Source organism: Galleria mellonella, unplaced genomic scaffold (genome assembly GCF_026898425.1).
Source record: "Galleria mellonella isolate WM207_F2 unplaced genomic scaffold, CSIRO_AGI_GalMel_v1 utg19, whole genome shotgun sequence".
Classification (NCBI taxonomy): domain Eukaryota; kingdom Metazoa; phylum Arthropoda; class Insecta; order Lepidoptera; family Pyralidae; genus Galleria; species Galleria mellonella.
This window is the reverse complement of record NW_026442028.1, coordinates 5,040,895-5,065,092: the sequence shown is the minus strand read 5'-3', so window position 1 is coordinate 5,065,092 and position 24,198 is coordinate 5,040,895. Positions and strand designations below refer to the sequence as shown.

The following is a 24,198-nucleotide window of genomic DNA, read 5'->3' as shown; positions in this document are numbered from 1 at the left end:
TGTGGTGCGCCGGTGTGCGGCTAGGATTTGATGGCGGCGGTGACGGGGTAGCCGCGGCGCAGCGCCATGCACTGGTCGCGGTCGATGAAGAGCGCGTTTGCCTTGCCGCGCAGCGCGGCCTCGAGCCCAGCTCTGGTGGCCAGCAGCGACTGGTGCGCGCCCTCGGCCGCCGCCAGCCGCGTCCGCAGCCTCTCCATCGTGTCCTGCAGCTCGCACACCTCCCTCACCAGCCTGTCATGCCGCACGCTCCACAGTGTAGTTTCGCATCTCATATACGTGACAATAATGGAAGTGTCGATAGATACGTTATCGCTACCGCGTACCTGACGCGACAACGATGATAGCAATGAGACGGCAACTACTGCCAAAAAACGACTAGGTTTTTCCATTCTTGTAAATATAGGATATAAAAAGAATTTCTCGACAGATTTTAAAGGATTATAAATGGCATATCTTATGCAGCGTTTTATTACCTTACACGAACCTTTGTCTAATAAACCCTGTGCCTAAATTAAGAGATCAGTTAGACCCACAGTCAAACCTTATAAAAGCCAGACCCAATAAACTGCTATCACTATGTTAAAATGTGACGTGATCATAAACATCACGTAACTGCCAATTACCGACCTCAACCAAAAGAGAAAAGAGGCGGCGTGGTCCAAGAAAGACGTCAAAAAATAAACAGTGCGAATACCCGATTGCCCTTTTTTGCGTCATTATCAGAAAAGGAAGCGCCGTCAAAAACTTGGCTAAGAGCGCTAAGTAAGCTAATCTTTCCGTAAAAACTACAGCATGGAATTCTTCAAAAAGGGCGTATTAAGGCTTCTTAAAGATCGACAAAACGCGCCTGACACCCATGGTGTTACAGGCGTCCATAGGCTACAATAACTTCGTTTACCATCAAACAAACCATAAGCTTACTTGCCACCATAGTAGTATAAAACATTTTTAATGCAAACAAGAGTTACTATTATTGATTGTGATAATCTGGACCTGTTCTGGGCGTCGTCGCGGCACTTCTCCAGGTGCGGACGGTTGGTGCGCGCCTGCAGCCGCGTGTGCGCCACCTTCATCGGCTGCAGCTTGTCCTCGATCGCCTTGTTCAGCAGCTCCAGCGTCTTCTCCACCTCGAAGATCTCCTGCTGGATCTGCCACAATTGATACGTCACTTATTGATTGGAGCGAAATCTATGATGTGCAAGATATCAAGTTGAAATCTTTAGTATTTTCACATGAAAGTATTTGACTAGTAAAATCGATTATTTTACTCAAACGATTTTTTGACCCTTGTTCAGGTATTTGATAAAAATATTCAGTTTTAGTGGTGAAACGTTCATTTAAATTAATGCAAATAATTTAATTTCATTTTCATCTTAAAGTTTATAATTGTATATATTATTTGTCAAATGACTTGATGCTTTCTTAATTTTTTTTCGAAAAATGTTTTTGTCTATTTATATTTTACATCTTGTTTCAAATGCCTGACTTAATACATGAGAACATTAGAAATTGGCGTGAATCAGTTACCACAAAACCATCTAGAATCAGTAGAGGTACCTACTGCATCAACGAGTTGATACCGTGTATTTCTGCCATTATAAGTCATATATAAAAAGTTGCCCATCTGCGTAGTTTTTTTTTAATGAACAATAATGGAATGGCAAGCCCGCCTGCGCTGACGTTATACACTGGCGAAGCACCAGTGAGGGATGATAGTTGAGAATGAAAAGGCATGTGATTTAGCCCATAGTGTGACTACACCTGGAATTCACCACGATGGTTTCCTGCGAGGGACACCACGTGAAGTTCGATCCGGCAGGGTGTATTGCTAGCAATGGAACTGAAAATCCGCATTACTAACAATCTCCCCCCCCCCCCCCCTCATGTGCATAGTTACCTTGTGCAGATGCAGCTGCAGCTTGTTCTTGATCTCGATGGTCTCGGCGATGCGGCGCGTGAACGCACTGTTCGTGTTGCTCCACTGGTCCCATATCTGCGTCGCTGACACGTTGATCAAGTTCTCTGAGTCTGTGTAATAAGTGATCATTACAACTTCATCATCATTATCATCATATCAACGGTTAACTGCCTACAGCTGAGCATTGGCCTACCCCATAAGAAGGTCTGTCAAAACCTTCTTATCATGCTTAGCCACTAGTCAGACTTTGGTGATGTTTTAAGAATGACGTTGCTGCCCATCCTTCGAGTCGCCTTTTACGACACCCACGGGAAAGGAAAGGGTGGCCCATTCTATGCTGATATCATTCATCCAAATTAAATAACACTACATTTTTAACTATTCTACAAGGCTTAAACATTACGTTAATCTCCAGACTTCCGCAATCTTTTAAGATGCCTACCTGAAAGAACAATTAAAATTAAATGTGATAATTTTCGGTTGTAATTTAATATTTCAAAGGTGTTCGATGCAAAATGTATATTTGCAATAATGCGAAATGTCTGTGCTGTCTTAAGTTGCAGCGAAGTCGAGAGTACTCTTGCCAGAGCCTCCGATTCCGACAGGGGACGACTAGTCTTAGTTCAATTTGACCAATCTAAGACAAACTGGGCGTTTACTGCAAAAAAAAAGCATTTACTGTGGCTCCACAATTTTGAAACACATGCATTATTGGTGCGTATGCAGCGCGGTTGTGTATGGGGTGGTGCGGTGCATGTGTATATAGGGTGGTACGGTGCGTGTGTGCGTGGTGCGTGCGTGTATGTATGGTACGATACGTGTGTTGGGCGATGCGATGCGTGTGTGGGGCGGTGTGTGTGTGTAAAGTGTAACGTGTGCATGTATAAGGTGGTGCGTGTGTGGGGCGGTGTGAGTGTAGTGTAGCGCGTGTACCGGACAGCATCTGCACGGCTTTGGCACGTTCAGACTGCGAGCGCTGCAGCGTGGCAGCGCTGGCGGCTGCCCAGCGCGCCGTGTCGCACACCGTGGGGTCGTAGCGCTCGATGCCCGCGTACAACTGCAGGCCCTGCGCATGCGCACGCGCCTATATTACTATGCTTACCACACAGTTCTACACACACACACCGCTCACTACGAACCGCGGACTCTATTTGAGTTTGTCATGAACCAACGAGATTATATATAATCGATAGACCTGCACGATTGGACTATTTATTTATTTAACTCTTTATTGCACCATAAATAAAAATATACAGTGACAAGTGAATAATTCAAGTGAAATACAGTAACGTAAATGCAGATTGAAATATACACATAAAGGTACAAAAGACGGTCTTATCGTTAGGGCAATCTCTTACAGACAACCTTTGGTTAAAGGAGAACAGATAGAAAAGGGCAGGTGGCGCAAGGGTGAATTAATAATTATGAACTTATATCGATTGCGATTCACTTTTTTACGATGTTGCGATCTGGGTCATACATAAAAAAGTATATTATTAATTAACCGTTAAGGTTTTTAAGGGTCTGCAACGCGCGCGTGACAACCCTGGTGTTACAGACGTCCATAGGCTACGGTAACCATCAGACGGGCCATATACTTCTTTGCCACCATAGTAGTATAAAAAAATAGGCCAAAAAGTAACCCAAAAAGTACTTCTGCAGTTATTGTAAAATTACTGGTGGGTACCTTGGAGAAGTTGTTGAGCTGGTGGCACATGGAGTCGATGCCGAGCGCGTACTCCTTGTTGCGCATGTCCGTCTCGAGCTCGTGCTGCGTCGCGCGACAGTTCTTCGCCTGCTGCCGCACCTGGCGAGGCAAACGCCAGGCGAGAACGTAAAACAACATAGTGTCTGGTGACGCTGTAAGATTTTACTGTAAAGGTAACTTTACTCGTGGGGGGGTGGGAGGAGGGGTAGTAACTATACACCGTACTAGGTCAACCTCTAAGTGGTTCTCCTTGCGAACCATCGTGGTTAATTCTTGTGAAATTCATCACGATGGGCTAACTAACCTGCTTTCATCTTCACCTGTCATCTATCACTGATGCCCCGCCAGTGTATACCGATAACGCAGGCGGGGTTACCATTTCTTTATTGTTTATTACAAAAAAAAAATCTTTACTCGTGGAGTTTTGAAAAAGAGGTACACAGATATGTTTGCTCTTAATATTTATCCGCATTTCATCAATTCCTCATCACATATCCTCACATCATCCTTTAACTGTCCACTGTTAAACATAAGTCTTCTCCTTGGGAGGATTTTGCTAGTAGTTACCATGCTTGGCAGACGGATAGGCATCCGCAGTTAGGCTTTGGAGATGTTTTAAAAGGGAGGCTGTTGCCCATGCCTCGCCCTCCCTTAATCGCCTCTTACGACACCCAAGAGAAAGGGAGAAGTGGCCCACCACCAGGACCACACGACAAGTTCCTGTTTTATGCCTGATGAAATAATCACGACCGTGACTCTTGAAATAGTAATCAAAACTCAATAATTTCGTATATAAAGTTTCAAACTGTACCTTTTCCAGCATATTTCTGAATTTATCTTGACACTCGCGTAGAACGGCGACCTCCTTCAGAAGAGATTGCTCCACCGCATCGTGCACTTGCTCCACACCTAGTTATATTTTTTTAACCTGTTGAATATTTATGAGCAGACTGCAAGCAGTGGCCGTTCGCGAGTATGACGGATGAACCAGTATCATTGAGCTCAACTGTACTTAGAACTTAAAATATCACTGAGTAAATTACCACAGACTCCTCTTTACTAGAGGGAGACTTTGTACAAAACTCGTTTGCTTAGGCACCTCTGTTCCATTCGTGTTTCTACCGTGAAACAGTTGTTTGCGTGGCTATGTTTCGGTTTGAAGGGAAGGGATATGGCAGTGAATTTACAGAGTACAGAGAAATAACACCTGAGTCCTCAGGAATGGCAAAGCATGGGGGGTATCATGGGCGAAACAGTATACTCTATTATGTCCATGGTACTGCTTATGTCTATAGGCGACGATTACCACTTTCCAACAGGTGGGCCGTCAGCTTGTTTGCCATTCGAAGTTACCAAAAAAAAAACTCGAGTTCAACACAAAGTAGAACTTGTATGAGGACTAGACAGATTTTATAAATATTTCGATACTTATTTTATTTTTAATATATACATGTTGTATCAGCCATTAACTGTTTACCGCTAAACATAGGCTACCCCATAAGGGGGAGTTCTGCCAGTAGTTGCCATACTTGGCAGGCGGTTTGGCAACCGCAGAATAGCTTTTGGTAATATTTTAAGAGGGACGCTGCTCCGCATTCCTCCACCATAAGCTATCTTAGCCGCCTCTTACGACACCTACGGGAAAGGAAGGGGTCATCTTGTCTATGCCGGGACCTACACGGCAATTACATAATATATAAATATATACATATTTAATATAAAAAATATGCAGGCCAATACAAACAAATGTATGAATAGGTACAAATATTTGTATAGCGCAGGAATGGAATGTGTCCAGGCCGTACCCTGCCTCTTCTCGCGGTGGTAGAGGCACTCCTGCACGATATGCAGCGGGCCCTCGATGCCGGCGATGGCGCGTTCGAGCTGCCGCCGTGTCTCGTTCAGCTTCTCGCACGTCGCCACTAGCCGCTCCATCTCGATCGACACCTGCCCACCACCATTACCACCACGCACGTTTAGTCACATTAAGCCGTAGTGAACTCCAGGTGTATTCATCACAATGGGCTAACTGACCTGCCTTTTCTTCCTCACCTGTCATCCATCACTGGTGCCCCGCCAGCGTATATCGTTATCGCAGCTACCATTTGCGGTGGGGCTACCATTCCATTATCATCTATTAAAAAAACTAGCTCATCCATCACGCACTGCCGAGGATTTCTCAAGAGACTACAGCATGGGGTTCTTCAAAAGGGGGATAAAGAGGTTTCTTTAGGGTCAGCAACGTGCGCGTAATACCCCTGGTATTGCAGGCGTTCATAGACTACGGTAACCACTTACCATCAGCTGGGCCGTATGCTTGTTTGCCACCTCAGTGGTATAAAAAAAACGCACTTTATTTGATGGTAACCACGTTATAGAGATATCGCCTTTGTTCTACTAGTGCTACCACTAAGTATTATAAACAAGTAAATAACTAAATGCGTATACTAAAAAAAATATTATATATATATATATATATAAAAAGGTATAAATATAATTACAATTTTCAATATGTTATTTTCCAATATATATATTTATATATATATATATATATATATATATATATATATATATATTTATACAACTTAGAATGGTAAATAAACTGACGACCCACCTGATGGAAAGTGGTAACCGTCGCCTATAGACATGAGCAGTACCATGGACATAACAGAGTATACTGTATGTATATATGTTATATGAATCTATTAAGAGCACGTTTTAAGTTATCATTGAGAAATAAGTAAATCTATCTCATGATGTTGTTATCTAAGTGTGTACATATCTAAAATTTGCAACAATATCTCACCTCATTTCTCCAGAACGTGGTGTCAGTGATGCGTTCACCAATTCGCCTGCCCGAGTCGCGCTGGCCTTGTGTGCCTATTTCATCTGTTTCCCTGTAAATATATATATGTTCGTACCTACTAGATAGACAATTAGTGCTTTATATTCGAAAATTCTTTTACTATAATATATAATGACATACTGTATACTGCTGTCTACGCCACAAAGTAACTGGTGTGATCATAATGCAAAGTAGATGAAAGCGTTTATTCTAATAAATAATTGTAATGAAGCGACACTAATGCTTTCTCGTACTCTCTGTAGGTCCTAATTCAAATCCGGCTCGAAGGATCAAGTAGGAGTTATCACTCGACTAGTGCTGATATTATCCCCACCTGAGCATCCTCATAATATCGTTTCGGACGCGCTCGGAATAGTTCCTCTTGGCGTCCGATTCGTTATAGTTGTTGATGCTGTTCTGATTCCACTCGTGTTGCGTGTAGCGGGTATAGAGGGCGGCGCGCGCTGCGTGCTCTGGGCTGCGGTCGAACCCGGTCACCAGGTTCGGGAACCGCAGCGGCTCGGCCGCCATCCCGGCCGGCGTGTAGCACGGGTCTACCATGGTGTTTGTTATTGGTTGGGATGGCCTAAAAACATATTGTTAACTAGTATTTTGCGACCCCCTATTCCCTTTGGTTCCTAACCTGTAGGTATATATTTTTTTAAATTATAAATATCACATTCCTAAAATTTTATTTATTATCATAATTAGGTATCGGTTAAATACAATAAAATAAATAATACATCATGAAATATCCAAAACGGACATCAATTACGTTGTGAAGTGTCTCTATAGAAAAGCGATACGACAATATTAGAGTTAAATAGTTAACAATACGTGCATTGCGGCTTTCTGCGATGTCCTTGTAGAGGCTTGGGGACGTCCAGTGAATCGCGACCTACACTTCGAAAAACAATGTCATAGACAATCCTTCAACATTAGACAGGCCGCATGCTTGACATCAGTATAAAAAATATTTGCAACAAAGTATCATTCAAATAACGCTGTGTTGACTTTCCTGAAGTTTAAAAAAAAAAAATGGGACTTACATGGGTGTAACTTCAATCTCCTCATATCCCATGATAGGTCTCCACGGATGCTTCTTGGGCGAATGAAAACAGTACCCAACCTGCGGTGGCACGCTCGGAGTACCCGCAGTTTCTTTCACGGGACTCCATTGTTGGAGTTGCTATGAAAAATTACAATTTTTAATTTCTAAATACCTTATGTTAACCAAAGACTGGAAAAGTGGCTATATAAAATGAAGAAATAAATTATACTGTGTATTTACCGTACACATTGATACTTCCTTAGCCATTACAAATAATTTTATTAACGAATAGAGTAAATAAAATTGTAATACTGAACTGAATATTTGTTGCTACATTGAGAATGAAAAAGAAGTAAAAATTCAAAATGTTTATTTTTCGTGGCTAATGTGCCCGGTTGTGCAACATAAAGAAAATGACCAGCGACTGTATAATTAAATGTCAGTTCTAAGTCAAGCCAACTATACTTTATTATAAACTCGATCGATAATAATGTTTAATCAAAATTGCTTATAAAATAGTAATTATATATTTGTTTGTAAATAAAATATTTTACAGCGTTGATTTTACTTTTAGGAAACATTTTTTTAATTTAATAGGAAATGAAATTATCTCTGAAGATTTCAAACGTTGTTTACAGGTTATCCAATCGACGAAAGAATCTAATGAGATTTGATTGGATGTAACTAGACGTTTTCGTTGTCAGGTTTCTATTATGTCAATGTCAAATGATTCGCTAACGTTGACAATGAATCCAAAGTGAATTTGTCGAATTGTCTCGCTGTCTTATGTTTTTTATTTGGCTTAGCTTAGCACTTTCTTAATGTTTTCCTTTTGTTTAAAAAAGCCAAATTTAGCTAAAGACCGCAATTAAAAAATAGTATGAGTGACATTCCAGAAAATGCGCCTCAACGTAAGCATTTCGTTAAAAAATTAACGAAATAGATTCTTTTGCAATAAGTTATTCACTCTTCAAAATCTTTTAGATTGTCCTGGTACCGAGAGCCAAGATGCTGGTAAAGCGTCAGCATGTGCTGGGTGCCCTAACCAGAATATATGTGCCTCTGGTAAGTGTTTTACTTTAAATAGACATTATAACAATTGCCTTGCCAAGTTAAATCCCTCTAAAATTATTGCACCAATATAAAACTTTTATTTTAATTAAAAAAAAAAGAATTCCTTTTGTATAGATAAGAAATTTAAAACTAGACTTATAAATAAACTTATATTTCTTTACCAATTATTTAGAGAAGGCAGAGAGAACAAAGTGTTAATATTCTTATCTTTTAATCATGTTATCTGTAGTGGCTGTATTACTAACGTATGCACTGTATATTATATTCATCGTATCCAAACAAATATAAATTTATTTTATTATTAATGAATTTAAAAAGAGTAACTGTATATGGTTGATGGCTAGAGAACACAGTCCGGTGTTAAATCCACCAATTTTACTGTGCAATAAAATTTAAATAAAAATAACTTCTGAGTAAGCTTGTAAACAGATTTATTTAAATAAAGATGATTAATATTCTATCATCAGCTATTTATCCCTAAAGAGAATATATATATATATATATATATATATATATATATATATATATATATATATATATATATATATATATATATATATATATATTATATATTATACAACTTAAAATGGCAAACAAGCTGACGGCCCACCTGATGGAAAGTTGTAACCGTCGCCTATAGACATGAACAGTACCATAGACATAATATACTGTTTCGCCCATGATACCCCCCATGCTTTGCCATTCCTGAGGACTCAGGTGTTATTCCTCTGTACCCTGTAAATTCACGCCATATCCCACCCTTAAAACCGAAACACAGCCATGCAAACACGACTGCTTCACGGTTGAAACACGAATGGGACAGAGGTACCCAAGCAATCGACTTTTGTACAGTCTCCCTCTGGTATATGTTTTATTATATTGTAATATTGCTATATATAATTGAATGTAATTATAAATATCAGGGGATTTACTGCAATGAATATTAATGTTATAAAGTATTACAATTTATTATAATGACAATTTATTATTTGTTTATTCTGATGGAAGATAAAGAGCATTAATAAATGTATAATAATACTTCAGTGTCATTAACATATGATAATAATGTTATTCATTTATATGATAGGATATGAATGTGAACTGTGACTTATCAATGTCACTGAATTAAGCAGTGTGATTATAATAAGGTACATTATAATCTGTTTTCTTATACTTAGCTCATTTAGTAAATAATCTTAGCTTGTTGTTTTATCAAATTAATGTATTATTTTAATATATATTATTATTATTACTAGATGACCCAGTGTTTAAGTCAACAAATATATAGATAGATAGATAGATAATTTATTTGCATCACTTACAGCACACAAACAGCAAAAGATACAAAAGCAAAGTGAAAAAAGATAAAAAAAGATACATGTACAAAAGATTAAAAAAAAACCAAAAACAAAATCAGAATGCATTAAATTAGTAAAAATTTTTTTTTCTTCATGCGTGTGCCACAGTAATACAAAATGGCCACAACTCAGCTTTATATGGCAACTTTATACATGGCAACTGGTGGAAACCGCTGTGTCGCCATTACCAATCTGCAATAAGTGCATTGTAATGTGTGTGCTTATATAATTAAATAATTTAACTATAACTACAACTGCTTTTCACTTCAAGTCTAACAAATTTGGTGTCAAAACCCGGGAATATAAGAGAACTATATAACACCTAGGAAACACAATCTAAGGCACCATATCTCTAAATTTTTGTCTAAAATTATAATTTCTATTTGATATAGCAGCAAAATCTTTATCTGAAAAAGCTAATATGAACTAATTTTGTAATAGATTTAAGTCCAAATTTTATTAGAATTTTAGTTTATGGTGTTCAATAAAACAGTTAATAAAAATTAAATTATCAAATTAAATTATAAAATTAAGTGATAGGTCTAGAGAAATGACATCTCAGAATTGACCCAATGGGCCACAGTGGTTAACAAAATAAAAAACTGTACAAGTTAGAGTATATATTTATAACATTTTATGAAATCAGTTGAGTAATTTCTGAAATTAGTGTGAAAAAACATGGGATTTTTATTTATTAAAAATTTCGAGTCTGTTTTTCAATGACTAAATTCAATAAGAACATATATTAAGGTTATTATTTATTGTGTTAAGAATATAAAAAACAGATTGTTAAACTAAATATGTAGTAAAATCACAAAAAAATGACATTTCAGGGTAGTCATGTCTGTAGGCGACGGTTACCACTTTCCATCAGGTGGGTCGTCAGCTTGTTTGCCATTCTAAGTTGTTTAAAATAAAAGTCAAAAACAAACAAATTTAAAAATTTGTTTTTGACTACCCTATCAAAGATTAGAATCCTGAGTATGTTTCTTTTATTTTTTAATTATAAGAGTTTGGAAAAAAAAATATTTTACATCACTTGTAGACTCAATTACTATAAACTATTAGTATAATATTAATACACTATGATGCCTATGGTACAGTTTGTATCTATAGACAAGTATTACCACATTTCTTCAAGAAAACTGTTAGCTTGTTTGCCATTTCATGTTGCATAAAAAAAGTTTTATTTATAAATAAGTAAATATTGATATTTTAACAGGAGCAGCCTCCTTACCGGACCCAGCCATAGATATAATTAAAAACAGACTATCAAATGTGAAGCACAAGATATTGGTACTGTCGGGCAAAGGTGGAGTGGGAAAAAGCACAGTCACATCACTATTGGGGCACGGACTGGCTGCTAAGAGTCCTGATATTAATGTGAGTCAATTATCAAGTAATGTCTTTAAATCTTCATTATGGGAAGTTGTTCTATACAGATAGATGGCTCATAATTTTTATTTTTGTAGAACATATTTAGGTAAATATATTTACAGAAACCTTATAATTTAGAATATTTTACAAAAATAACATTAACCCTCACGATATAATCTTCAATGGGTCAATCAAAAATTATTTTGCATTATTGTGGCAAATATAATGCTAGATACACCCACATTTCACCAAACATATTTGAACCCATCTTGACAGGGTGCAAGCTTTATGCCACACTTGTTTTCTATCACTGGAGAATTAATGGGAAATTTAAATTGGCAAGCTACATTTCTATGTCAGCCAAATTACAACTAACCAGGTGTGGTATAACATCATACCTCCTTCATATGCTATTTATCATCTAAATCACTTGTTATGACATAACATCTATCGTGATTACATTAACATTAAATGATCTCTATTAAAACGTGCATTACAAAGGATTCATGAATATCAAACGAAGACAGTGCCAATCAAACGAAGCCGTAGAACATCTCGCATAGTACATCTAATAGTTACTAATGTATAACGAATATTTTGCAATGGATACGGTAGTAGCAACTTTTAGTAAAGATATTATTTTCAGAATTTAACAATTAGTGTCACAGGCTAGTAGAAAACTACCACAATACAATTTCCAAGGTACCTGCCTTTTTACCAGAGGGAGACTGTACAAAAGTCATTTACTGGGGTATCTCTGTTCTATTCGTGTTTCTACCGTGAAGCAGTTGTTTGAAGGGTGGGATATGGCGTAAATTTACAGGGTACAGAAGAATAACACCTGAGTCCTCAGGAATGGCAACTCATGGGGGGTATCATGGGCGAAACAGTATACTCTCTTATGTCCATGGTACTGCTCATGTCTTTAGGCGACGGCTACTACTTTCCATCAAGTGAGTCGTCAGCTTGTTTGCCATTCTAATTTGTATAAAAAAAAACTTACTAGTCTTTATCCGCGACTATGTCCGCGTGATCGTGATAAAAAATAATTTATGTCCACCATCTCAAATTGTATTTATGTGTTAAATTTTATGGCAATTGGTTGAGCCCTTGACGTGCTAAGAGTTGCTTAACCAACACTCACTTTCATATTCGTTATATTAAGAAAAACTGACGTATTACCCTGTTATATCTGGACCTTCTCTCCTGCTCACTTCCGAACTCCATTTACACGTGTTCAAAAAGTAAACATGTGGAGCAGACACGTCTATTGATCCCGGGGGCTCGACTCGGAAGATTTTGCAAGCCAGCGCGGCGCCGTGGGCGAAATGGTACCGCCTGGTACCGGCTCACGGATCACGTGCTTCCTACTTGCCCTTTATATAGGTCAGGTATTATGAGCCTGGCATGCAAATTTTTGACCTACATTCTGTAGAAAAATGACGGTTTTTATGTAAAAAAGTGCCCTATGAAATAATCTCTTGTGAATTAGTCTGATACTTTTGTCTACTATTACTGTTTCGCCATAGAGAACCTAACATTGGCATGTCCACATTTCGCCGAATATATTAGAATCCAAAATGGCATGGTAAGCCTACTGTCGTCACTCGATTCAGGGCAATTGGCCTATCGTAATGAATTTATCAAAAATTAAGCACGATGGTATTCAGGCGTGTAAAGATCGACCGGCATGATATATTACGAGCCATGGGGCCACTAGCCTCATCAGAAATTAAATATGATGGTTTAAAGGAGAGACCGCGTGGAGGTCGACCAGCCTGGTATTTTTTTTTTGATGGGTGAAAATGGAATGGTAGCCTCTGCGCTATCGACATACAATGGCGGGCCACCAGTGATAGATGACTAATGTGGATGAAAGCAGGTCAGTTAGCCCATCCTGACGAATTGAACTAGAATTAGTCACGATGGTTTCCAGGGGGAACCGCGAGGAGGTGGACCTGGTTGGGTATATTGCTAGTAATAGGGCTATTTGACTCCTTTATTAACAATCCCTTTCCCACCCGGCCTGGTATATTATGAGCTGTGGGGTCCCTAGTCCCCATTACTAACGAACTTAGTTAGTAGTGTTATAATAAAAATGGACCATTTTCAGGTAGGCATCCTGGACGCGGACATCTGCGGGCCGAGCCAGCCGCGGGTGCTGGGCGTCCATGGAGAGCAGGTCCACAACTCGGGCTCCGGATGGTCGCCGGTTGTAAGTATGGTTTTTTTTTTGTTTACTGGTCATATCTTATCTTAATCATTCTACAGTAAAGCCATAAACGTTGACCATGATATCGACATTTTTGGTAAATCTTTAGTGCAGTTTACTAAGCTTATTAATAACTAGCGGCCCGTCCCCGCGTCGCACGGGTGGACATTTTTACATTTTAAAAAGTGACCATTAAGGCTGCACACGCGACGGAAGCTTAAAAATGAAGTAACTTCTCCCGTTTTCCCAACATTTCCCTTCACTGCTCTGCTCCTATTGATCGTAGCGTGATGAAAAATATATCTATTTTTTTTTATACAACTTAGAATGGCAAACAAGCTGACAGTCCATCTGATGGAAAGTGGTAACCATCGCCTATAGACATGAACAGTACCATGGACATAACAGAGTATACTGTTTCGCCCATCATACCCCCCATGCGTTGCCATTCCTGAGGACTCAGATGTTATTCCTCCGTATCCTGTAAATTCACGCCATATCCCACCCTTCAAACCGAAACACAGCCATGCAAACACAACTGCTTCACGGTTGAAACACGAATGGACAGAGGTACTCAAGCAATCGACTTTTGTACAAAGTCTCCCTCTGGTATTGTTTTAATATTCTTTTTTTTTTTACTGTTTCAGTACGTGACTGATAATCTGTCATTGATGTCAATTGGATTCTTGTTAGGCAGCCCCGACGACGCTGTCATATGGAGGGGGCCTAAGAAAAATGGTAATTATAGCGTATTGTGTAGTGTAGTGTAGTGAAACTACGCAGAATTGCAAAGCAGGCATCTGCCGATTCATAAAACAATAAAAAAATCTTTGTTTTGTTTTTTTTTTTTCAAGCAACTTAGAATGGCAATCAAGCTCACGGCCTACCTGATGGAAAATGGCAACTAGACCGTCACCTATAATCGTGAGACATAAGCAGTACCATGGACATAACAAAGTATACTGTGTCCGTCCATGATCTTATGATTCGTTGCCATTCCTGAGAACTAAGGTGTCATGCCTCTGTTCTCTGAAATTTTACTGCCACCACCCTTCACTGAAACAGCCGTGCAGACACAACTGCTTCACGGTAGAAACACGAATGGGAGAGAGGTACCCAAGCAAACGTCTTTTGTATAAAATCGCGCTCTGATTTCTGAATATTTATAGAAGATATCCCACCAGAGGGAGATTTTGTACAAAAGTCGATTGCTTGGGCACCTCTGTCCCATTCGTGTTTCAACCGTAAAGCAGTTGTGTTTGCATGGCTGTGTTTCGGTTTGTAGGGTGGGATATGGCGCGAATTTACTGGGTACAGGAATAACACCTGAGTCCTCAGGGATGGCAACGCATGGGGGGGTATCATGGGCGAAACAGTATACTCTCTTATGTCCATGGTACTGCTCATGTCTATAGGCGACGGTTGTCACTTTCCATCAGGTGGGCCGTCAGCTTGTTTGTCATTCTAAGTTGTATATAAAAAAAAATCTTAAATTGAAATATTGTTATTTATTGTTTAGGTATGATCAAACAGTTCCTCAGTGAGGTGGATTGGGGAGAATTGGACTACTTACTGATCGACACACCACCAGGTAAATTATGCCAATTTATATTTATTTATATTTCCCTCATCATTTTAGCTGTTTACTGTCCACTGCTGGACATAGGCTTCCCCCTTACAGGTAGGGAGGGAAGGGGACGACCGCAGTTAGGCTTTGATGGTGTTTGAAGGACGCTGTTGCCAATCTCTCAATTATTACTTACTAACATAATATCAAATTTTTGTTCCTTTACTGATCAAAAACTTGTAATTAGCTCTCTGTTTTTATTATTGTTTCTATAGAGAAATTGTAGCTTAATATTTTTTATATACTACAACTTAGAATGGCAAACAAGCTGACGGTCCACCTGATGGAAAGTGGTAACCGTCGCCTATAGACATGAGCAGTACCATGGACATAACAGAATATACTGTTTCGCCCATGATAACCCCCATGCGTTGCCATTTCTGAGGACTCAGGTGTTATTCCTCTGTACCCAGTAAATTCACGCCATATCCCACCCTTCAAACCGAAACACAGCTGCTTCACGGTTGAAACACGAATGGGACAGAGGTACCCAAGCAATCGATTTTTGTACAAAGTCTCCCTCTGGTAGATATATATAATATTCTAATAGAAGAAAGAGAAATTGTTTAAATTTAATAATAATATAATAAAAATAAATTGAAACAATTATATAAATAATTATATTCTTTGTTGCACTTGTAAATTGCATTGTTAATGCATTTATAAATATTGTGAGCAAGGGTGGACTTATTTGTCAAGTGTATAATAATATGATTTCTCACAATATCCGTCATCTTATATTCGCATATGGGCTCAGCTGAGCCGTTGCACGTCGACCCCTCGGGATTTGTTGTGCTTCCCCCTGCTTTATACCATCATTTTATAGATAGATAGTGTTACCCTAACGATATCCCGCTGTTTAAGATATCTGTAGTCCCCTGGCTCTGGATAAGCCATTCTCAGTAGACTCATGCGCATGCTCGCTAACGAATCACAGTTGCACATCAAGTGTTCCATGGATTCCGATTTCTCCCCGCACAGTCTGCACAGTGTGTCCGAAGATAGACCCATCTATATCAGTCATACGGCCTGTCTTTTTTTTTTCTTTTTTTTTTTTTTATAAATATTTTTTTTGTGTTGTTTCTTTATTATAATTCTTAATATATGGATTTTTTTTAACCCCTGTGTGGGTGTCGTCGCATATTTCTTGTAAAATAAAGTTTCTTTCTTTCTTTCTTTTCTGATGGCAGATAGCATGTGGACGCCTACTACGCCAGTAGCATTGTATTCACTACACTGGTTACGAAGTAACTTATTCATGTCTTTTTAAGAATCCATAGCTGTTAGTCTTTATATATATATACATATATACACATATATACATACGGTATACATATATATACATATATATATATATATTTCCACCTTGTTCACACACACACACAAACACGCGCGCGCGCGCGCATACACACATACAATAAGTGTAATGGAGGGGGGGGGGGGGTATTTAGTCATGGGGTCAAGCATCTTCACGATATACCCTATCAGGTCGCGGGGAAAGGGATTGTTAGTAATGAGATTTAACAGGTCCATTTCTAGCAATATCAAGTCGACCTCCACGCGGTTCAGCCTGGAAACAATCGTGATTAATTTTTGATGAATTCATCACGGTAGGCTGACAGACCTGCTTTCATCGTCACATATCATTCCTTACGGGTGCCTGGTTTGGGCCTATACCGTTAGTGCAGGTGGGGTTACTATTCCACTTTCATCCATAAAAATAAACCCCATTAGGTCCACCTCCGCATGGTCTCTGGGAAACCATGTTTAATTGGCAGTGATTATTTTTATTATTACGATCGGCTAACTGACCTAATTCTTCACGCCAATTCTCTTTTATGGTAGATATAAGTAAAAAATATGTAACATTCACCATTTGGCCATCGAAAGCACTTGTATTGTATCCTATATACTGTCACTGCAGGCACATCAGACGAGCACCTGTCCGCGGTATCCAGCATAGATTTCACATTTTTAATTTTAGTCGCGGGTCTACAATTATTAGAGTTTGATCTACTAAGAGAAATCATTTCACCTTGGCGAAAATCTATGTTAATAGCTATAGATGGGTGGTGTTTGTCTATCTTACTAAGTGGTTCAACGCTCACGATACTCACAACAAGTCGAATTCTTTCATTTGCATTGCCGGGCTGAGCGGCGCCACGCGTGGTGGTGAGCACGCCGCAGGAGGTGGCGCTGCTGGACGTGCGCAAGGAGCTGCAGTTCTGCCGGAAGGTCGGCGTCCCCGTGCTCGGCGTGGTCGAGAACATGTCGCTGTTCGTGTGCCCCAATTGCAAGGTATCGTGTTTCGTTAAAATAATAATTCGATCATATCGTTTATTTATATCAACTTGTAATTGTCCACTGCAAATTCCAATTTCAAATTATAGTACATTACTGCAGCGGCCAGCAACTGAAGCATTGATGGACGAACGTGCAAATGTGGGCCGAGGCGCAGCCGAGACACACATACGCGAGTCCATCAATGTTTAGTTGTGGCCAAGGCTTGTATAGTACTTTTCTCAAACAATGTGCGGAAATCAAAAACACAATTTTACTTTTTAAGTTCAATGAAAAATAATATGAATAAAGAACAATAATATTTCACGCGCCATAATGTTCCTTTGGTATTTTTTTTTTTTCAATAAACAGCTTTCTAATTATCAATTGGCTTTAATAAGCCAATTGATAAATGATATTGTATGTCCAATATTTATCATTATATCTGCTGAACATAGACCAACCCCATAAGGCGTCCAGTTTGGTAACTGTAACCACAGTTAAGTTATGGTGATGTTTTAAAAGGGATTCTGCTGCCCGTTTCTCGACCAATAGCTTCCCTTAGTCTCACGACACCCACATCCCTACCATCAAACAGTATTTATTTATTGTGACCTGCAGTTTACAGATGATTAAGCTTCAACATACTACAGCCAATTATAATTGTTGTATGTGTCAAATTATATACAATATTCATTTAATAAGTATATATCTTGATGATTAAATGATGATGATGATGATGTATGAATCATCATTTAAATTTTTTTATGCAACTTAGAATGGCAAACAAGCTGACGGCCCACCTGATGGAAAGTGGTAACCGTCGTCTATAGATATGAGCAGTACCATGGACATAACAGAGTATACTGTTTCGCCCATGATACCCCGCCATGCGTTGCCATTCCTGAGGACTCAGGTGTTATTCCTCTGTACCCAGTAAATTCACTGCGATATCCCATCCTTTAAACCAAAACACAGCCATGCAAATATAACTGCTTCACAGTAGAAACACGAATGGGATAGAGGTGCCCAAGCAAGTGGTTTTTGTACAAAGTCTCCCTCTGGTAAAACAAATATAGTTTATAAATATAGTTGCACTGATTGCGCAGAGTCGAAGCGAAATCTTCCCGGCGACGACGGGCGGCGCGGCGCAGATGTGCGAGGACCTCGGCGCCGCGCTGCTGGGCCGCCTGCCGCTCGACCCGCTGCTGGCGCGCTGCTGCGACCAGGGCACCGACTTCCTGCAGGCGCTGCCCCACTCGCCTGCCGTCGTCGCGCTCAACGATATCGTTGACAGTGAGTCGCTTGTCCCAGGGGCTGGTCCCATGCACTTTATAAATAACTACTATTTATCATGTAATACCATTACATAGCACTTAAATGGCGAAACTAATTAATTCATAAAGGTATTTTTAGGGAACTGATTTAGTATTTTTAGATCCTAAATCGCTCTGAGTAGCCAGAACTAAGGCAGGTAGGCTAGGTAATTCACTAATCGCTTTTGTCAGAGAAAACATGTCAAAAGTTGACTATAAATATCGTGCAATGTTTGGTTATTGCAAACTGCGAGATACGTACTTTATGTAATACTATAAAAATAAGGAATTTTTAGTAGAAATAACAATAGAGTAATTTATTCAAAAAACCAATGTACAAAATTGAAATAAGGGATAATCATACAAAAAAGAGCATTAAATTAAATTGAATAATTAAAAAAAATATATTTTACAATCAACAATGTCAACTTCATCCGTAATATATATGTATGTCAAATTTATTTTTAATTCTGGCTTTTATGTTAGTCACCAGTACAAAAGTCATGTACGGAGTAATAGCATTTTTCCAATAAAAGGGATCGTAATTTAATTTCTAAAAGAAAGTTTACTTAGAAATTCACTAATAATACTGCTATTCAATAATAACCCAAGCATTAATCAATCGGCAATTATACCAGAAGGAGATTTTGTACAAAAGTCGTTTGCTTGAGCACCTCTATCCTATTCGTGTTTCTACCGTGAAGCAGTTGTGTTTGCATGGCTGTGTTTCGGTTCGAAAGGTGGGATATGGCAGTGAATTTACAGGGCATAGAGGAATATCACCTGAGTTCTCAGGAATGGCAACGCATGGGGGGTATCATGAGCGAAACAGTACACTCTGTTATGTCCATGGTACTGCTCATGTCTATAGGCGACGGTTAACACTTTCCATCAGGTAGGTCATCAGCTTGTTTGCCATTCTAAGTTGCATAAAAAAAATCCATTACCTTAAGGTTGTCTTGCAAAGATTGCTCTCAGCAATAAGACCGCCTCACTGTACTTATACAATTGTATCGTTGTGTTTGTAAATTGTCTTGCTTATTTCCTATATTGTATAATGCAAATAAAGTATACTCATTCATTCATTCATTGAAATAAATATATTCTTACACTCTTAAACATACACAAGTAAGGTTCTTAATCTATGATACACACATACATATATACATACATATCTGTCACGCCTGTCTCCCATTAGGGTAGACAGACACAATGGAACGCCAAATGCTTCGATACAAACAAACCTCTTTCTCTTCTTCCACATTCATCAATCTTATTTATACATTAATAATCTATGATCTTAAAAAAATATCCTTTTAATATTTTAAAAACTTTATTTGTTCCAGAAATAATATCAGCCTGTGAAAGTACTTGAAGTTGAATTAATCGTCGACCAGTGAAGCCTTAATATTATAACTTAAGACTAGTCAAAAATTCAGGTGTTACACCTTGTATTAAAAACGTTGGGATAATATTATTGAAATATTATATTTTCTTTGTAATTAAAATTCAATATGAAATAAAGTAACCCATCTTTTTTTTCTATTAAGTGAAAAAATGTTTTTGTACATCATATTTTTTGTTGATGGATGATAATGGAATGGTAAATACCTGTGCTATCGGTATACACTGCCGAGGCACCAGTGACGGATGATTGGTGATGATGAAAAGGCAGGTCAGTTAGCCTATCATGACAAATTAATGATAAATTAATCACGATGGTTTCCAGGAGGAACCGCGTGGAGGTCGATCTTATCAGGTATATTGATAGCAATGAGGCCTAACCCCATTACTAACAATCCCTTTCCCCCTATACATAATATTTGTACGATTCTACGTACGAGTTAGGATTCCTAATGTAGATTTACTATCTGTAAATATAAATTAGAGAGATTCTTATTCCTGTAAATCTCAGCTTACTGGAAGCTTATTATGACTTGATTATCAATCCTTACATTCAACTGCCTCGCCATAGTATTATATTATCTATATACGGATTGTGCTCAGAGGAATTGTTCAATATGATGTCCACGGCCACTTTCTAGCATTGAACGGCTCGTCATCGACAGGGAATTCATCCTCATGTACTACAGCCTCAATGGTCGCGTACTGCGCGGTTTCAGAGATGTTTTCTCCCACAAACACTCAGTTTATAGAATGAGTCAAGGTTATTCTAAGAGACTACAGCATGGAATTCTTCAAAAGGAAAGTAAAGAGGTTTCCTCAGGGTCGGCAACGTGCGAATAATACCCCTGGTATTGCAGGCGTTCATAGACTACGGTAACCGCTTAATGTATTATAATTTTATTTTACAGAACTGTTTACCTATTATTTCTAAAGTAATCTGTCTCGTATAATTTGTGGTTGGCGTATTTTTTTAATGAATAGTAATGAAATGGTAACCCCACCTGCGCTAACGGTACACACTGGCACCAGTGAGGCATGATAAATGAGAAAGAAAAAGCAGGGCAGTTAGCCCATCGTTATGAATAAACTTGAAACCAGAGGGAGACTGTACAAAAGTCGATTGCTTGGGCACCTCTGTCCCATTCGTGTTTCAACCGTGAAGCAGTTGTGTTTGCATGGCTGTGTTTCGGTTTGAAGGGTTGGATATGGCGTGAATTTACAGGATACGGAGGAATAACACCTGAGTCCTCAGGAATGGCAACGATGATGGGCGAAGCAGTATACTCTGTTATGTACATGGTACTGATCATGTCTATAGGCGACGGTTACCACTTTCCATCAGGTGGGCCGTCAGCTTGTTTGCCATTCTAAGTTGTATAAAAAAAAATTTAACACAATAGTTTCCAGGGGGGACCACGTGGAAGTTGACCTGACTTACGCATTACTAATAATCCTTCCCTGACCAAATGTCTTTAAGGTAAATATTTTGCCATAATTACTTATCTTTACTATCAGTTTCATCTAATTATTCATGTATCCGTGTGGTCCCAGCATAGGATGAGCTACCTCTTCCTTTCCTACAGGTGTCGTAAGAGGTAACTAAGGAATGTTAATGGTCAAGGGATAGGCAATAGCGTCTCTCTTATAATATAACCAAAGCCTAACTACGGTTTCCAACCCCCTTGCAGAGCGGGGCAACTACTGGGGTAAAACTCCCCTTACGGGGGTCACCTATGTTCAGCAATGGATAACGGGTGATATGTTGAAGACTATCCTTACCAATATTATAAATGTGAAAGCGAGTTTGTTTATTTGTTACCTTTTGACGGCTTATTTATCACTATGAAATTAATTATACACGTACTATATGATATGTATCAGAATATAAATTATTTTTATCCTGATTAGTAAAGATATCATGGTCCGCGGAAGAAGTCGCGGGTAAAAGCTGGTATTGAATTAAAATGAGGCAAAGGTTTAACGCACTACACAACACTTATGTGTTGTCAGAATGACACACCACACGTGACAATGACAGCGGTAATCTAATGTCAACTGTCAGTCATCTGAAGAAAATCATGTATCTTCTTCAAACCAAAGCTTTTAATTGAAAATTCGAATTTTCGAGAATATAAATTACAATACTTTCTTTCCTGTTACGTAAATAGTCACTAGATTATTTTAAATAAATTTATTAGTTGTCTTTTATTTTTTAAAAGCAACATTAATATCATTGGGATCTATTGCATCACCAATAAATTGTCTTACATGGGCATAATTATAGTAAATACCCGAAAGAAATGCCTTCTCATGGAATCGATGAAGAGGAAAAACCATGCAGAGCGTGTACGGATTTCAAAACTTGGGCTAAAAAGCAAAACAGGGTTACATCTCCCTCGCCGAGTAAACAGGTGAGGTTATAGTGCGATATTGATAATATTATCTCGTTTAAAATCATATCTTATGACTTAAAAATACACCAAGGTTACTCATTAATTATACTAATTGTCAATTTATTATTTTTAAAATTGATACCACAATATAGTGTATTTAACACTTGTTTGTTTTATTGTTTGTATTTGTTATACCAATTTGTATATATATTGGTCACTATATCTAAAAGATTACCCAACTTAATAGCTTTAGAGCTGCTTGTACTATTAAAAATTAAATAACAAATCTTTTATTTCTATATAGCACAGTTTTATAATACAGGATAATTTTAAGCACATTCCAATCTTTAATATTTTTGTCACTAAAAGAAATAAGGTGTAGAATAGTACATTTCAAGAACTTGATACTTTATGGTCTAAAAATAATACTCAGAACTTACTTAGATGGAGAGTAATAAGTTAATCTGTCAGTTTGCAAACAAAATGATATCTTTACAATTTATTTCAGGATATACCTAAAAGAACAGATTGCCCTTTAGACAAAGATGAATTGGGACGGTCATCCTGGGGATTCCTGCACTCTATGGCATCATATTTCCCAGAGAAGCCCACACACTCACAGTCAAGTGACATGGCTAGATTCTTCAACATCTTTGCACAATTCTATCCATGTGAACCGTGTGCTTTAGACTTTCAAGAAGAGTAAGTGATATAATGACTATTACTGGCACACTTAAAAAAGAACATCCAAACATAAAACACCATTTTAGTCCATAGGATTAGCAACCCATGATGTAAGATGGGTGTCAGTGTATAATGTGGTGTTCATTTCTATAGATGATAGTTACTACTTTCTATCATGTTGGCTCATCAGCTTGTTTGCTATTTCAATTGTATGAAAAAATCTCTTGTTGTATATCCATTTGTTTTTTTAATTTTTAATGTAAAAAAGTTTTATTATTTATAAATTGACTAAATAATTTTTAAGAACTAAGTCTCTGTGTACTTGTTACTCTGTGTAGTTATTAATCTTTTTTTTTATCTGCTGATTTTAATATTTGTTTTCAGCATAAAAAAGAACCCACCAAAAACAAGCTCCAGAGACGAGCTGGCAAAATGGCTGTGTGAACGTCACAATACTGTAAATGTTAAACTTGGTAAACCCAAATTTGACTGCAGCAAAGTACACGAGAGGTGGCGAGATGGCTGGCTCGATGGTTCCTGTGATTAATAAAGTCACTTTGTAAGAAAAATGTTGCCATAATATATGCCATTATATTTATTTTATATTGAATAATTAAAATATACCCAAGTTACCCAATAAAGGTCTAAAAACTACCAATTTAGAGGTATTATAATAATTTTTTTATTCACTTGGTAAATATCAAATATCTACAATTTAAACATTTTAAGAAATAAAATGGCAACATTTTTTATTGATATGTTAGTACAATAAATTAGTGTTGCTCGGTTTTAGTATGAGATTTTAAAGGATTTTTGTTGCTGTACACTTTACAATTTTGTGTAATTGTGCATTTTGTAAAAAAAAGTAGTTCAAGTTTTATAATGTATTTTGTATATAGATGTATGTGAATGCGCACATGTTTCTGAATATATGACTTATTAAAATAA

The 24,198-nt window shown here is 38.0% G+C and overlaps 3 protein-coding genes across 4 annotated transcripts; 2 read left to right on the top strand and 1 right to left on the bottom strand.

Moving 5' to 3' along the window:
- On the bottom strand, positions 1–12,618 carry LOC113509982 (tektin-3-like). 2 transcript variants are annotated; one of them, XM_052894058.1, is made up of 11 exons: positions 12,514–12,618; positions 7,521–7,660; positions 6,806–7,057; positions 6,433–6,523; positions 5,432–5,573; positions 4,438–4,535; positions 3,606–3,725; positions 2,852–2,984; positions 1,898–2,028; positions 994–1,148; positions 1–231 (listed from the first exon to the last, which is right to left on the bottom strand). In XM_052894058.1, the coding sequence occupies exons 1-11, from the start codon at positions 12,556–12,558 to the stop codon at positions 21–23; spliced, it is 1,518 nt and encodes a 505-aa protein (XP_052750018.1). In that variant the 5' UTR covers positions 12,559–12,618; the 3' UTR covers positions 1–20. The 2 variants fall into 2 exon arrangements, with proteins under 2 accessions (XP_052750018.1, XP_052750019.1); XM_052894059.1 differs by lacking the exon at positions 12,514–12,618 and adding an exon at positions 7,763–8,144.
- Positions 8,261–20,294, top strand: LOC113509993 (cytosolic Fe-S cluster assembly factor NUBP1 homolog). Its single transcript, XM_052894065.1, has 10 exons — positions 8,261–8,433; positions 8,507–8,587; positions 11,177–11,337; positions 13,445–13,546; positions 14,191–14,281; positions 15,063–15,134; positions 17,095–17,176; positions 17,348–17,468; positions 18,560–18,746; positions 20,113–20,294. Exons 1-10 carry the CDS (start codon positions 8,403–8,405, stop codon positions 20,139–20,141), a joined length of 957 nt encoding a protein of 318 aa, XP_052750025.1. The 5' UTR covers positions 8,261–8,402; the 3' UTR covers positions 20,142–20,294.
- A 1,930-nt stretch (positions 20,295–22,224) lies between these two features.
- LOC113514551 (FAD-linked sulfhydryl oxidase ALR) lies at positions 22,225–24,198 on the top strand. Its single transcript, XM_026898645.3, has 3 exons — positions 22,225–22,584; positions 23,075–23,268; positions 23,635–24,198. Exons 1-3 carry the CDS (start codon positions 22,474–22,476, stop codon positions 23,795–23,797), a joined length of 468 nt encoding a protein of 155 aa, XP_026754446.1. The 5' UTR covers positions 22,225–22,473; the 3' UTR covers positions 23,798–24,198.

What these genes read in the sequence shown, in the direction of transcription:
- LOC113509993 (XM_052894065.1), top strand. Translation starts at nt 8,403, where the DNA reads ATGAGTGACATTCCAGAAAATGCGCCTCAAC. An exon ending in GCGGGTCTACAATTATTAGA is followed by an intron (nt 17,177 to 17,347) that starts GTTTGATCTACT and finishes CGTGGTGGTGAG; the next exon opens with CACGCCGCAGGAGGTGGCGC. An exon ending in TCGTGTGCCCCAATTGCAAG is followed by an intron (nt 17,469 to 18,559) that starts GTATCGTGTTTC and finishes CTGATTGCGCAG; the next exon opens with AGTCGAAGCGAAATCTTCCC.
- LOC113509982 (XM_052894058.1), bottom strand. Translation starts at nt 12,558, where the DNA reads ATGGAGTTCGGAAGTGAGCAGGAGAGAAGGTCCAGATATAACAGG. An exon ending in GAAGGTCCAGATATAACAGG is followed by an intron (nt 7,661 to 12,513) that starts GTAATACGTCAG and finishes AATTTTTCATAG; the next exon opens with CAACTCCAACAATGGAGTCC. An exon ending in CCACCGCGAGAAGAGGCAGG is followed by an intron (nt 4,536 to 5,431) that starts GTACGGCCTGGA and finishes AAATATAACTAG; the next exon opens with GTGTGGAGCAAGTGCACGAT.
- LOC113514551 (XM_026898645.3), top strand. Translation starts at nt 22,474, where the DNA reads ATGCCTTCTCATGGAATCGATGAAGAGGAAAAACCATGCAGAGCGTGT. An exon ending in CTCCCTCGCCGAGTAAACAG is followed by an intron (nt 22,585 to 23,074) that starts GTGAGGTTATAG and finishes AATTTATTTCAG; the next exon opens with GATATACCTAAAAGAACAGA. An exon ending in GCTTTAGACTTTCAAGAAGA is followed by an intron (nt 23,269 to 23,634) that starts GTAAGTGATATA and finishes ATTTGTTTTCAG; the next exon opens with CATAAAAAAGAACCCACCAA.